Source organism: Phoenix dactylifera, chromosome 13 (genome assembly GCF_051530095.1).
Source record: "Phoenix dactylifera cultivar Ajwa chromosome 13, Ajwa_hap1_PhDact_Kaust_v1.1, whole genome shotgun sequence".
In the NCBI taxonomy this organism is placed as follows: Eukaryota; Viridiplantae; Streptophyta; class Magnoliopsida; order Arecales; family Arecaceae; genus Phoenix; species Phoenix dactylifera.
The window spans coordinates 20905242-20917149 of record NC_143202.1 but is presented as its reverse complement, the minus strand read 5'-3'; the positions used below and the strand labels follow the sequence as shown (position 1 = coordinate 20917149).

The window sequence follows — 11908 nt, the reverse complement described above, 5'->3', positions numbered from 1 at the left end:
ATTTTTGCACCATATATGTTGATATGCTATGATACAGACAAAGCAAAAATAGTTGTATATTAAATTATATTTTGATCGTGTTGACTTGTGATTGGTATTATGATGAATGCACGCATGTGTATAACCTATATCTGCATAATTGGATTTATGGATGTGGTGGTATGGACTAACCATGTTATATTGATTGCCCTGTCACGGGCCGGAAACGTGACCATGGTTAGTCTAGGTCGGAAATAATGTGGAAAAAGGGATTGATGTGTGTTTGCAAATTGATTAAATGAATAGGAACTTTGGGCTTATCTCGTAATTATTGATTGCCCCATCACAGGCTGGAAATGTGATACTATCGATAGCCCCGTCACAGGCTGGAAATGTGATACTATCGATAGCCCCGTCATAGGCTGAAAATGTGATACTATCGATTGCCCCGTCACAGGATGGAAATGTGATACTATCGATTGCCCCGTCATGGGCCGGAAACGTGACCGGGATGTAGCCCAAAGTCGGAAAGATAATTGATCCGGATCAAGTTAATAGAGAATGGAAAGAAAAAGCATTGAAAATATTAATTAAAGATTTTGAGATATCGTATGACGTATCACACTTGAGTGGCTGGATTTTTGTTGACATTTGACTTGCATATTTATACTGATTATTCGAGCTTTTGATAGCCGGTATATGATTTTATGTTATGTGCATTGATTTGTCGTAGTTTTCAAATTCATATTATTATTGTGTTGGTATGGATGTGTTGGGATTCTTACTGGGCTGTAAAGCTCACCCCCTCTTCTTCTTTTTCTTTACCAGAGTTGCAGGATGCATAGATTTGGATGGAATGGGCGCAGAGTGCAAATATCAGAGTCATTAGCTAGTAGTTTGTTTATCCTTCTTTGATGTCGATGAACATTTGAAAGCTTTTGTAAATGAACTAAATTGATTATCTGGACATGTCGGATTTGTCTATTTGAATTACTAAATTAATTATGGATTTGTTGGATTTTTGTTGATCATAGGCCTTGCATTATCTTTAGGGCACTGCTCTAGGGTTCATATGGCCGGTCGCGTACCGAACCCGGATGCTGGGTTCGGGGCGTGACAAAGTGGTATCAGAGCTTAAGGTTAAGGTATCCTAGGGTTTAGGTTCAGGTGAGTGTGAGTGGAAAATTATGATAGAAAAACTATCAGAGCCTTAGTTTATAATCACCTGAGATTGTAACAAGAATGATATTGTAATCTAAGGTTTAAGACCACTAAGGATTGTGGCCTTAGTGGCATCAGAGTTTGAAGTTTAAGATCATTGAAAATTGTGACAAATTAGAATCTAAGCATATGTTTAAGATCATTAGGGATCATGACAGAAATATATCATAGCTTAAGGTTATGATCACTTGGGACATGATAATTAAATTCAGTGCTTAAGGTGTAAGATCACTGGGCATTGTGATAAAATGTATGCATCGGGTTTGGTTTTCGATGAGTGTGGAAGGAAAGTATAAATTATCTTTGATCATGATAAGAGAGGTTTGACCTAAGATAAGTGTAGGAAGGTTAACAATGGCATACCAGTTATACCATGTTCAGATATTATTTAAATGACTTGAAAGTTCAAACTTGATATGGATTGCGATATGATCGTACTTTTGGTTTTGCTACTAATTATTAGAGTGTGATTTATACATACATCTTCCGTATTATTGGAGTGGGCTAAGAAAGATTTTTTGTAGTATTAGTGCAGAATGTTTTCGAGGTTAAATCTGTATGGGGATTATATTTGGAATTGACATGTTTGAATATTGTAAATTGGCATATTTTTATTAGTGGATTAAATTCTTAAGCCATATAGTATGCAAATTGGTGAAGTATTCTAATTATTTGAATTTGTATATTTGGATTGGGCTACTGAATTTTTCTTATAATTGTTGGAGACTATTGGATGTGTTAACTTGAACTCAAGTCTAGGTTTATGATCTAACTAGAAATCTTTGTCATTGTAAAATACAATATTGAGTAAAGATTTCGATTTTGAGATGCTTATGTGAGTTATTATGTGTAGCATTGATCATAGACATTAAGAATTTTGGTGAAGAAGGATTTGGAGGTTGATAGAGTTAATTTCTACTCATAGTTATATTGGCTCAACAGTTCTAACCCATTGAGTTTGAAGTAAATTCTATTGGAAGGAAAATCAATATAGATTTTCTGATTAATTTGCAAAGGGAATACAAGAATTACCCCCTTTAAATTAAACCTAGATATTTTGGATTCTAAAAGGTTGTGGAGATCACATAGTGACCTTATACTTGACTAAAGGATCGGAGGTTAGTTATGGTAAGTACACTCTATATAAATCGAGAACAAAAAGATCTAGAGGTTTTGCTCTAGTTCTACTTGAAAATTTGAAATTTGGATTTTCTTAGTCTCAATGCAAAGTGATACTTTAGTCAGAAATCATTTTGTGACTTTAAAGAATTTGATGAGTTAGATCAGAGTGCGCAGCGGAAGTGTAGTGGTTTGAGTTATTTTGAAATCGATTAGGAAAAAAAAATAATACCTTAATCTGAAAGGTATTATTATGGAAGACTTGAGTTAGTTTTCTAGTAGGGAAATGTCATTGATTCCTTGCCTACTAGAAGTAGTTATGGGCTCTCCTATTTTTGATAATTCTAGGAAGAATTTTGGGGCATCTCAAATTTAGCGTTAATGGATTGATAGCTCTATGATTAAGCTTGGGCCTGGAATGATTTAACATAGTTCTTCGACTGCTAGCTCTGACATTGTTAATATACCTATTTGAACAGGTTTGTGGTTTTCTTAGGATATAGGTTGATCATTTAATCACGGGCACAGATAAAGAAAAGAAAAATGATTATAGAATATTAAGAGCATTTGATACTAAAGATTTCTCCTATTTCTGTTAAGCCAATTATGATCTCTATGTAGAATCAAGAGAAATTAATTTTCTTGGGATATAATTATGGCATTTTAATCCAAGGTTGGGAGTTTGGAATTCTTTTGAAGGAGATCAAAAAAAAAAAAACTTACTACGTGTGGTAAATAGAAAGGATCAAGTTTTGAGATGCTGTGATTTTTATATGTCAAAATCTTGTGAGTAGGTACTCCGAGAGGGAGACTATTTGAGATCTCGGGGATGATATAATGGATGCATATTTTTAAAGTTTGAGGCTTCAAGTAAGTTAATTTCGAGGACGAAATTTTTTTTTAAGGGGAGATTATGTAATACCCCGAGAAAAAAAAGGCTCGTGGGCCGGCCTGAATGGGCCAGGCCCAAACTGGACCCGTGCTTGGCACGGGGGCGATTGGGGGAGGAAAACCCCGGCTGGGGTCTTCTTCCTTCCCTATTCCGACGGAGGAGGGATTCCTGAGGGATCTCCGAGTTCAATTTGAACTAGGAGATGTTGCCTATATAAATCTCCTCCCTCTTCTCTGATTTTCGCCCCTTGAACCGCCGAAAGTCACCGCCGGTCCCAAGCTTTTCATCTCCGAGTTCTCCCCTCTAATTCGTCACCAAAAACGTCACTAGAATGTCGCCGGATTGAGGTGAACGTCGCTTTTCTTCCTCTTCTTCTTTTTCTATGTCTATACATTGTCCTTTCTTGGGTTTGAGCTGGCTGGTCACCTGGATTCATCCAAAAATAGAGTACTCTGCTTGGCCCCTTCTCTTCCTTGTTCCACCGCCACCGGCTGCCGAGTTTGGCTGGGTTTTGCGGCCGTCGAGGATCCCTAAGATTGGGTGGCAGCTAGTCAGCGGGCCGGCCAAGATCTAGACCGACTTGCCGTAGATCATCCTCCATCTTTTTGGGTTCTTCAACTCTCTTTTTTTCTTGTGCCGGCCGACCATCGTCGTCGGTGGTGCCGCAGTTGATGGCCGTCACTGGTCGGCCGTCGTCGCCGAGGATGGGCACCTTGGTGGCTGTGCCACCCTAATTTGAGAAGAGAGGGAGATGGATCGGTTCCCCCTATTTTAAGGAGGAAGAGTTTTCTCTCTCCTCTCTCCTCTCTCCTCTCTCCTCTCTCCTAGGTTCTCTCTCTTGTTTATTAGTTCCTCTCTCTAATTTCTCTCTGCTTGGATTATTTCTCTCTCTAATTTCTTTCTCTTCTAGTTGAGGTTTTCTTTCTCTAGCTTGATCCAGAGAGATCATGGCTAGAGGATAGCTGGATAGTCCTGGGGTGTTAGATACTAGTGGACCCTTTAGATGATCAATAGAGGGTTCTGGGTTGTAGGATACCTCGAATATATTTTGATGTTGATTTGATTCTATAAGGGAGCAATCTTTTGGACAAGGGGTCGTTGAGTAGGGTTTCATGTACTCCGATTCATAGATCGCGGTATAGGCAGGTGATTAGTCTGTCTCGTTATCAGCAAAGAAGTAAGAATCCTTGTACGCCAATCCTACATGATATAAATATTTTTGCACCATATATGTTGATATGCTATGATACAGACAAAGCAAAAATAGTTTTATATTAAATTATATTTTGATCGTGTTGACTTGTGATTGGTATTATGATGAATGCATGTATGTGTATAACCTATACCTGCATAATTGGATTTATGGATGTGGTGGTATGGACTAACTATGTTATATTGATTGCTCAGTCACGGGTCGAAAATGTGAACATGGTTAGTCTAGGTTGGAAATAATGTGGAAAAAGGGATTGATGTGTGTTTGCGAATTGATTAAATGAATAGAGACTTTGGGCTTATCTCGTTATTATTGATTGCCCCATCACAGGCTGGAAATACGATACTATCGATTACCCCATCACAGGCTGGAAATGTGATACTATCGATTGCCCCATCACAGGCTGGAAATGTGATACTATCGATTACCCCATCACAGGCTGGAAATGTGATATTATGGATTGCCCCATCACAGGCTAGAAATGTAATACTATCGATTGCCCCATCACAGGCTGGAAATGTGATACTATCGATTGCCCCATCACGGGCCGGAAATGTGACCGGGATGTAGCCCAAAGTCGGAAAAATAATTGATCCGGATCAAGTTAATAGAGAATGGAAAGAAAAAGCATTGAAAACATTAATTAAAGATTTTGAGATATCGTATGACGTATCACACTTAAGTGGCTGGATTTTTGTTGACATTTGACTTACATATTTATACTGATTATTCGAGCTTTTGATAGCCGGTATATGATTTTATATTATGTGCATTGATTTGTCGTGGTTTTCAAATTCATATTATTATTGTGTTGGTATGGATGTATTGGGATTCTTACTGGGCTGTAAAGCTCACTTCTTCTTCTTTTTCTTTACCAGAGTTGCAGGATGCATAGAATTGGATGGGATGGGCGCAGAGTGCAAATATCAGAGTCATTAGCTAGTAGTTTGTTTATCCTTCTTTGATGTCGATGAACATTTGAAAGCTTTTGTAAATGAACTAAATTGATTATCTGGACATGTCGGATTTGTCTATTTGAATTACTAAATTAATTATGGATTTGTTGGATTTTTGTTGATCATAGGCTTTGCATGATCTTTAGGGCACTGCTCTAGGGCTTATGCGGCCGGTCGCGTACCGGACCCGGGTGCTGGGTTCGGGGCATGATAGGTGTTGCCGGCTGAAATATGTCAACTGGTGAGCCTGGTTGTTGATTATTGTAAGATTTGCCACTGTCTGTAAATATGTAAAATAGCACAACTGCTTACTTCCTAGAAGGGAAGGCTAATTAATGGTGGCAATCGACGAGGAAGACCTGTAGAGCTCAAAGGGAGAAGTTGAGATGGAAAAAGTTTTTCAAAGATCTCATGAGGAAATTCGGTCCAACCGATTATGTTGATTACCATGAGGCTTTTTCGAAGATCAAGCAATCAGGTTCCTTGAAGGACTATCAAAAGAAATTCGAGCACCTATCTACTAGGGTGCATGGCTGGTCGGAGAAGGCTCTTATTGGGTCTTTTGTGGGCAGTTTGAAGGGATAATTGGTTGCTAAAGTGAAGCTTAAGAAGCCAAAGAAACTAATGCAAGCCTTGGAGATTGCAAGGATGAAGGATAATTAACTTCAAGACTTGAGGAGGAGGAGACGGTTTGAGGTAAAGAAAACAACCCCTATTGCTTCAAAATTTGGGGCCAATAAGGATTTTAGCAAGGACTTCTCTTCGGGAGGTCCTAGTGGGCATACAACCAGTGGAGGCAAGCCACTAATCGAGGGGATAAAGAAGTTGACATGGAAGGAGATGCAACAAAAAAGAGGGAAGGGACTTTGCTTCAATTGCAATGATCACCGGGGCATAAGTGCAAGGTGAAGCATGTTTATCTCATTGAGCCGGACTTAGAGGAGGAGGGCCATGGTGAAGCTTGTGAGGAGGAGCATGATGAGGCCAAGCATGGTGAGCCTTATATCTCCATACATGCCTTGGATGGGGTTGCATGTCCACAAACCATGAGGATACAAAGCTCACATTAGCAAGATGTAGGTAACGGTTCTTATGGATAATGGTTCATCTTTGAACTTCATTAACACTAAGGTGATCGAATATTTGAAGTTATCCTTGACTAATATTGACCCTTTTGAGGTCAAGGTGGCTAGTGGAGATAAGTTAGTATGTAAAGAGTCTTGAGTGATTGTTATTCCCCTATTTTGATTTTGATGAGCCCAAAGTACTTAAGTATATTTCATATTATACTAATAAGTGCAAGTGAGTGGTTCAGGGATTTTAAGTTTAGTTTCTACAATGTTTGGAACTATTTTAGCCTTTGTCCTGCACTCGAGTTGACTCCAAGGATTTCTGAGGCGACTCTGGCACAAAGGCTGCTATCTGGCACGCCCTCGAGACGACTCCCAGCTTGGGCGAGTCGACTCCTGATGGATTAGCAGAGTGCAGAATTTCAGAGTGCAGAGTGCGAGTCGACTCCGACTGAGACCGAGCCGACTCATAGAGCAAAGACAGAGAAGTATTTTTTGAGATACAGTGCCAGAGTCGACTCCGACTAAGGGCGAGTCGACTCCTGCGAAAAGACAGAAGACCTGCTTCCAGGCCAACTGATACCGAGTCGACTCTAGCTATGGACGAGTCGACTCCGACAAGAATGAAGAGAAATGTTTTCTGCAGTACTGAGACCAAGTTAACTCCCGTTGAGGCCGAGTCGACTCCGAGGACCAAGTCAGAGATCGAGTTTTCAAAGCTTCTGAGTCCGAGTCGACTCCAGCTGTGAGCGAGTCGACTCCGACAAGAAGGACAGAAAGTCAGTTTCTGATACATTGAGAACGAGTCGACTCCAGCTGTGATCGAGTCGACTTCAATGAGAAAAGATAGAAAGTCAGTTTCTGATGCACTCAGGGGCGGCCCAATACATTTGGGGGCCTAAGGCAAATCCAATGAATGAGACCTCTTTTTTTTAATAATAATTTTTTTTAATAAATATAAAATACTTAAAAAAAGATATGGGAATAGATAGCTATCAAGGACACTATTTCAACAAAGATACATGAATCTAACAAAGATAGATAAAAAGCCTTTTCAATTTAATATAATTCTTAAATGAAAGCACATAAAAGTAATTTCTCTAAAAAAGGGGCCATGAAACTGATTAAATAACTGAGATAATGCTTGGCAATACTGTTTACCATGTCAAGCAAGAGCCGAATAGGAAAAGGTCATCCCATGGCACTTCATGGTCAAGGTAAAGAAAAGAATTTGTTCAGAAAGGAACCTCTCTATAAGAGAAAGTAGGGGCATTATGGGAAATTCACTCCATCAAACTGATAAAAGTCCCATCCCACCATCTCCCCTTCAAGTGAGTACTCAAGCAGCAACTGCAACATCATAGCACAGCAGCCATTCAACCCCCTCCCTCCTTTTCTCTCTCTACCACCCAAGAGGGGAGAAGAAACCCAGAGGAGAAAATTAAAAGAATCTCCACCTTCCAAGAAGTCCATCTCCAATCCCCCTATCTTTCTTCCCGATGGCCCAGCTGGATCAGGGGTAATGTGAGGGAAGGAAAACCAAGACCAAAACCAAAAAAGAGAAGGGATGAAAGATAAGAGTGGCTTCAGGCGTGTATCAAGCCAACCAAATCCCTCCCCTCTCTCTCTCTCTCCACCCAAAACAAAACTACTGTCCCCAACTTCCCAAATTGCCCCTCTGCAGGCCAGGAAACTCTCCACCTCCCTTCCATCAAGGGGGAAGACTCGTAGCCAGCTCCTGTTCCCGTTTTATATGGGGCCTTTGCTTCCTTTTGGTCACGGTCAGACACAGAAACTTTCCTCTCTCTCCCTCTCTCAATCTCTTTGCTCCTTTCGCCTCCCGGAGGCCTTCCATTGGCCCAAGGCCTTAGGCGACCGCCTCGATCGCCTAAGGCTCGGGCCGGCCCTAGATACACTAAAGCCGAGTCGACACCTGAAGGATGCGAGCCGTATCCAGACCTTGAGCAATATCTTAGGTGTTATATGCACCAATATCCTAAGAAGTGGGAGGAGCATTTCTCTTGGGCAGAATTTTGGTATAATACCTCGTATCACCGTTCAATTAACATGTCACCATTTGAGGCTTTCTATGGAAGGCCGCCCCCCACACTTGTGACCTATGAAGTGGGGAGCTTACCTAATGACTTAGTTGATATGGAGCTTAGAGAAAGAGATGAAGTCTTCAAGGAGCTCAAGAAGAACATGGCAAGGGTTCAAGAGCAAATAAAGAAGCACTTTGACGAAAGAAGGAGCATTGAGTCTTTTGAACCGGGTGAGTGGGTCTATCTTAAGTACCTACCAAGGAAGCACAAGGCTTTGTCCAAGGCAGCTCTTAGCAAATTGAGGGTTAAGTATTTTTGTCCTTATCAAATCTTGGAGAAGTGTGGACAACTTACTTACAAGTTAGATTTTCCAACTAGGATTCACATCCACCCGATTTTTCATGTTTCATGGCTTAGGAGGAAAGTTGGAGATCCAAGCAAGGTTGTCAATGACTTGCCAATGGTGGATTAGGAAGGAATGGTTGATATTCAACCGAAGAAGATATTGGAGTATAGGCAAGTAAGAAAAGGCGGCCAAGTTAGAACCGAAGCCTTGGTTCAATGGAGAAGACTTGCAGCCGAGGATGATCCAAGTTCTCAAGGAGCAATTTCTCGAGCTAGAGCTTGAGGACATGGTCGGTCTTAAAGGGGGGAGGACTAATGGAGACACGACAAAAGCCATAAGGAATGCCACAAGAAGGGCAAGGCGAGCCGAGGCTAGAAAGGCAAGGCAGGGAGTAATTGGTTGCATGCACGGCTCGGTTGGAAGGGAAGAGTGCATGCAAGGTTCGGTTGACAAGAAAGGCGGCATAGTGATTATAAGTACTAAGTATCCACTCTAAAATTATCTTTTTTGTGATAAATTATCTAGCCTTCACTGTGCTTTTCTAGCTTCCATTTTCTCTTCTCAGGAACCCAAGTCCTTTTTCTCAGCAATGAAACATGCTCACTGGTGTGATGCTATGGCCGATAAAATTAAGGCCTTAGAGTTTAATCACACTTGAACCCTGACACCACTTCCACCAAGCAAACATGCCATCAGATGTAAATGGGTATATAAGATCAAATACAAGTCCAATGGTGGTATTGAATAATATAAAGCAAGGCTTGTTGCTAAAGGCTACACTCAAACTGAAAGCCTATATTACCATGAATCATTTGCTTCTGTTGCCAAATTGGTTACAGTTCATTGTCTTATTGTAATTGCAGCCGCCAAACAATGGTATCTATACCAGCTTGATTTCAATAATGCCTTCCTTCATGGTGATTTACATAAAGAAGTTTACACACAACTGCCACTAGATTTCTCAAAAGGGGAAGAAAGGAGAACAGTTAGTCTTTTGCCTCAACAAATCCTTATGTGGTCTTAAACAAGCCTCTCGTAACTGGTCTTTCAAATTCTCTATTGCACTACTTCAGGCTAGTTTCACTCAATCAGTTGTTGTTTATTTACTCTTTACCCTCAAATCCAAAGACAACTGGATTTGCTTGCGTGGGTGTGTCTTCCTCTTTTTCTTTGGTTGATCTATGATATCGTCTACATGGTCATCTGTCTTGTGATCGTTTGAGTACTTTAGTTCGTAGTGGTGTCCTAGGAAGTGTCCCTGTGTCGGAGTCGTCTCCATGTATGGCCTGTAAACTGAGAAAATCGCCATTGTGCTTGTTTATGTTGATGATATACTCATTACTCGCAGTGATCCTTCTTCTATTGCTTCCACTAAATATTTCCTCCAAGATTAATTTTCAATGAAAGATCTTGGCACACTTAAATACATCCTAGGCATTGAAGTTACACGCTCTAATAAAGGTGTTTTTCTCTTTCAATAGAAAATAAAAGCAATCTACAGGCAAAGACTAACTTTTACGGAAGGAAAATACAACATAAATTCCGAAGTGTATCGATATGATTACTACCCATGAAAAGTATCAAACTATAACCATCTTCCCCAGTGCTCTATAATTTCAATTGGCTAACCATGTATAAGATTATCATATCATATGATACAAAAAAAAGGGGATAAAAGGGAGAAAAAATGTCTTCATCCGAGAAGAATAATTATGAAGCTCAAACTTCTCTCCCCAGTTAGTCATTACAAGAACATATTGCCTCATCGCTATCCTATAATTTACATGTAGTAGAAAAATAACACTGACACCATTAAGACACAAGAATTTTTTTTTTAATATTCAACAAACTTAAAAACTTTGGGATTCTTTTTTGTGTCCTTAGAGTAAATTGTCAATTGTGCAGGTATTCCTTACTCCAATTTAACAAGAGAGAAAACAAAGCAAGCAATAATGCTATCAAAATTTTTTTTATGTCTAACAAAAGTGTATTAATCAATAAAGAAACATACATGTCTAACTCATAGATGGCACATCTTACAAATAGAAAAGATCAAAATATTGCATCACAGAATCATAAATTGCTTCAAAGTTCTGAATTGTTTCTCAATTTTTTTCTAAGAAAAACAAGGTAAGCTTTGTCTTATCCATTAAATAAGCAAAATTATATCGTTTAGTAATGTTTAAGCAAAGAAACTAAAGTTGAAAAATGGGCATCCGCTTCCCATCTTCATGCTCCCATTAGACCTCCAAATTAATGAAGTCCAAGCAATAACTGAAGGAATGCTACCCAAAACTCTACCTCCAAATCAATCAAACTAGGATCCAATCAAAGTAACCTAACAAGGAAAAGTTTAGGGTGGGCTTTATCACTAGGCATTGCCTTCTCCTGAATCAGAGAGTTATTGTAGCTCAGTGAACTGCATTTCTTTAAACAGCCAGGCTGGACCCCTGGCTGCAGCTGGACTTAGAGGCTGTTGGAGGCAACGAAAGCAAAGTGGGATGAAAAGGACTTGATAGTTGTTAAGATAAACAGAACACTAGTAGAATGAATTTTCTGTAGAATGTTTTTATTCAAAATGGGGGCTGATTACAATGATTCAAATACATTAGAGCTGCTGCTATAATGAACTACTTATTTATATTAGATAAGGATAACTCCTAGACATCATTCTAGCTGGTTCAACAAGTTCCAAAGTCTAGGAAATACAAAGAGTCATCCAAATTAGAGAACATTCAGTCAAAAATATCTTCTATACATTCTAGAAAATTACAAATTACTTCTTAACACCCCTCTTAATTTGTACTTTTCAAAGACTCTTGAATTGCTCAAACTTCTTAGAAGATATAACTTTGGTGAGAACATCTGCAAGCTGATCATTAGTGTTGATGAACTCTAAGTAGATTTCCTTCTTCCTTACCATATCCCTTATGAAATGATGATGCAACTCAATATGCTTTGATCTTGCATGAAAAATTGGATTTTTAGTCATAGCAATAGCTGATATATTGTCACAAAACATGGTTGTTGGTTCTAAAACTTTTTGCTACAAATCAGTAAAAATTTTTCT

The 11908-nt window shown here is 39.5% G+C and overlaps 1 protein-coding gene across 1 annotated transcript; it reads left to right on the top strand.

The window, feature by feature from the left end:
- Positions 1–8517: 8517 nt before the first annotated feature.
- On the top strand, positions 8518–8964 carry LOC148700261 (uncharacterized). Its single transcript, XM_088709722.1, has one exon. The coding sequence runs from the start codon at positions 8518–8520 to the stop codon at positions 8962–8964; it is 447 nt and encodes a 148-aa protein (XP_088565848.1).
- The last annotated feature ends 2944 nt before the right edge of the window (positions 8965–11908 follow it).

Bases quoted from the DNA above. Each gene is read 5' to 3' on its own strand.
- LOC148700261 (XM_088709722.1), top strand. From the start codon at position 8,518: ATGTCACCATTTGAGGCTTTCTATGGAAGGCCGCCCCCCACACTTGTG.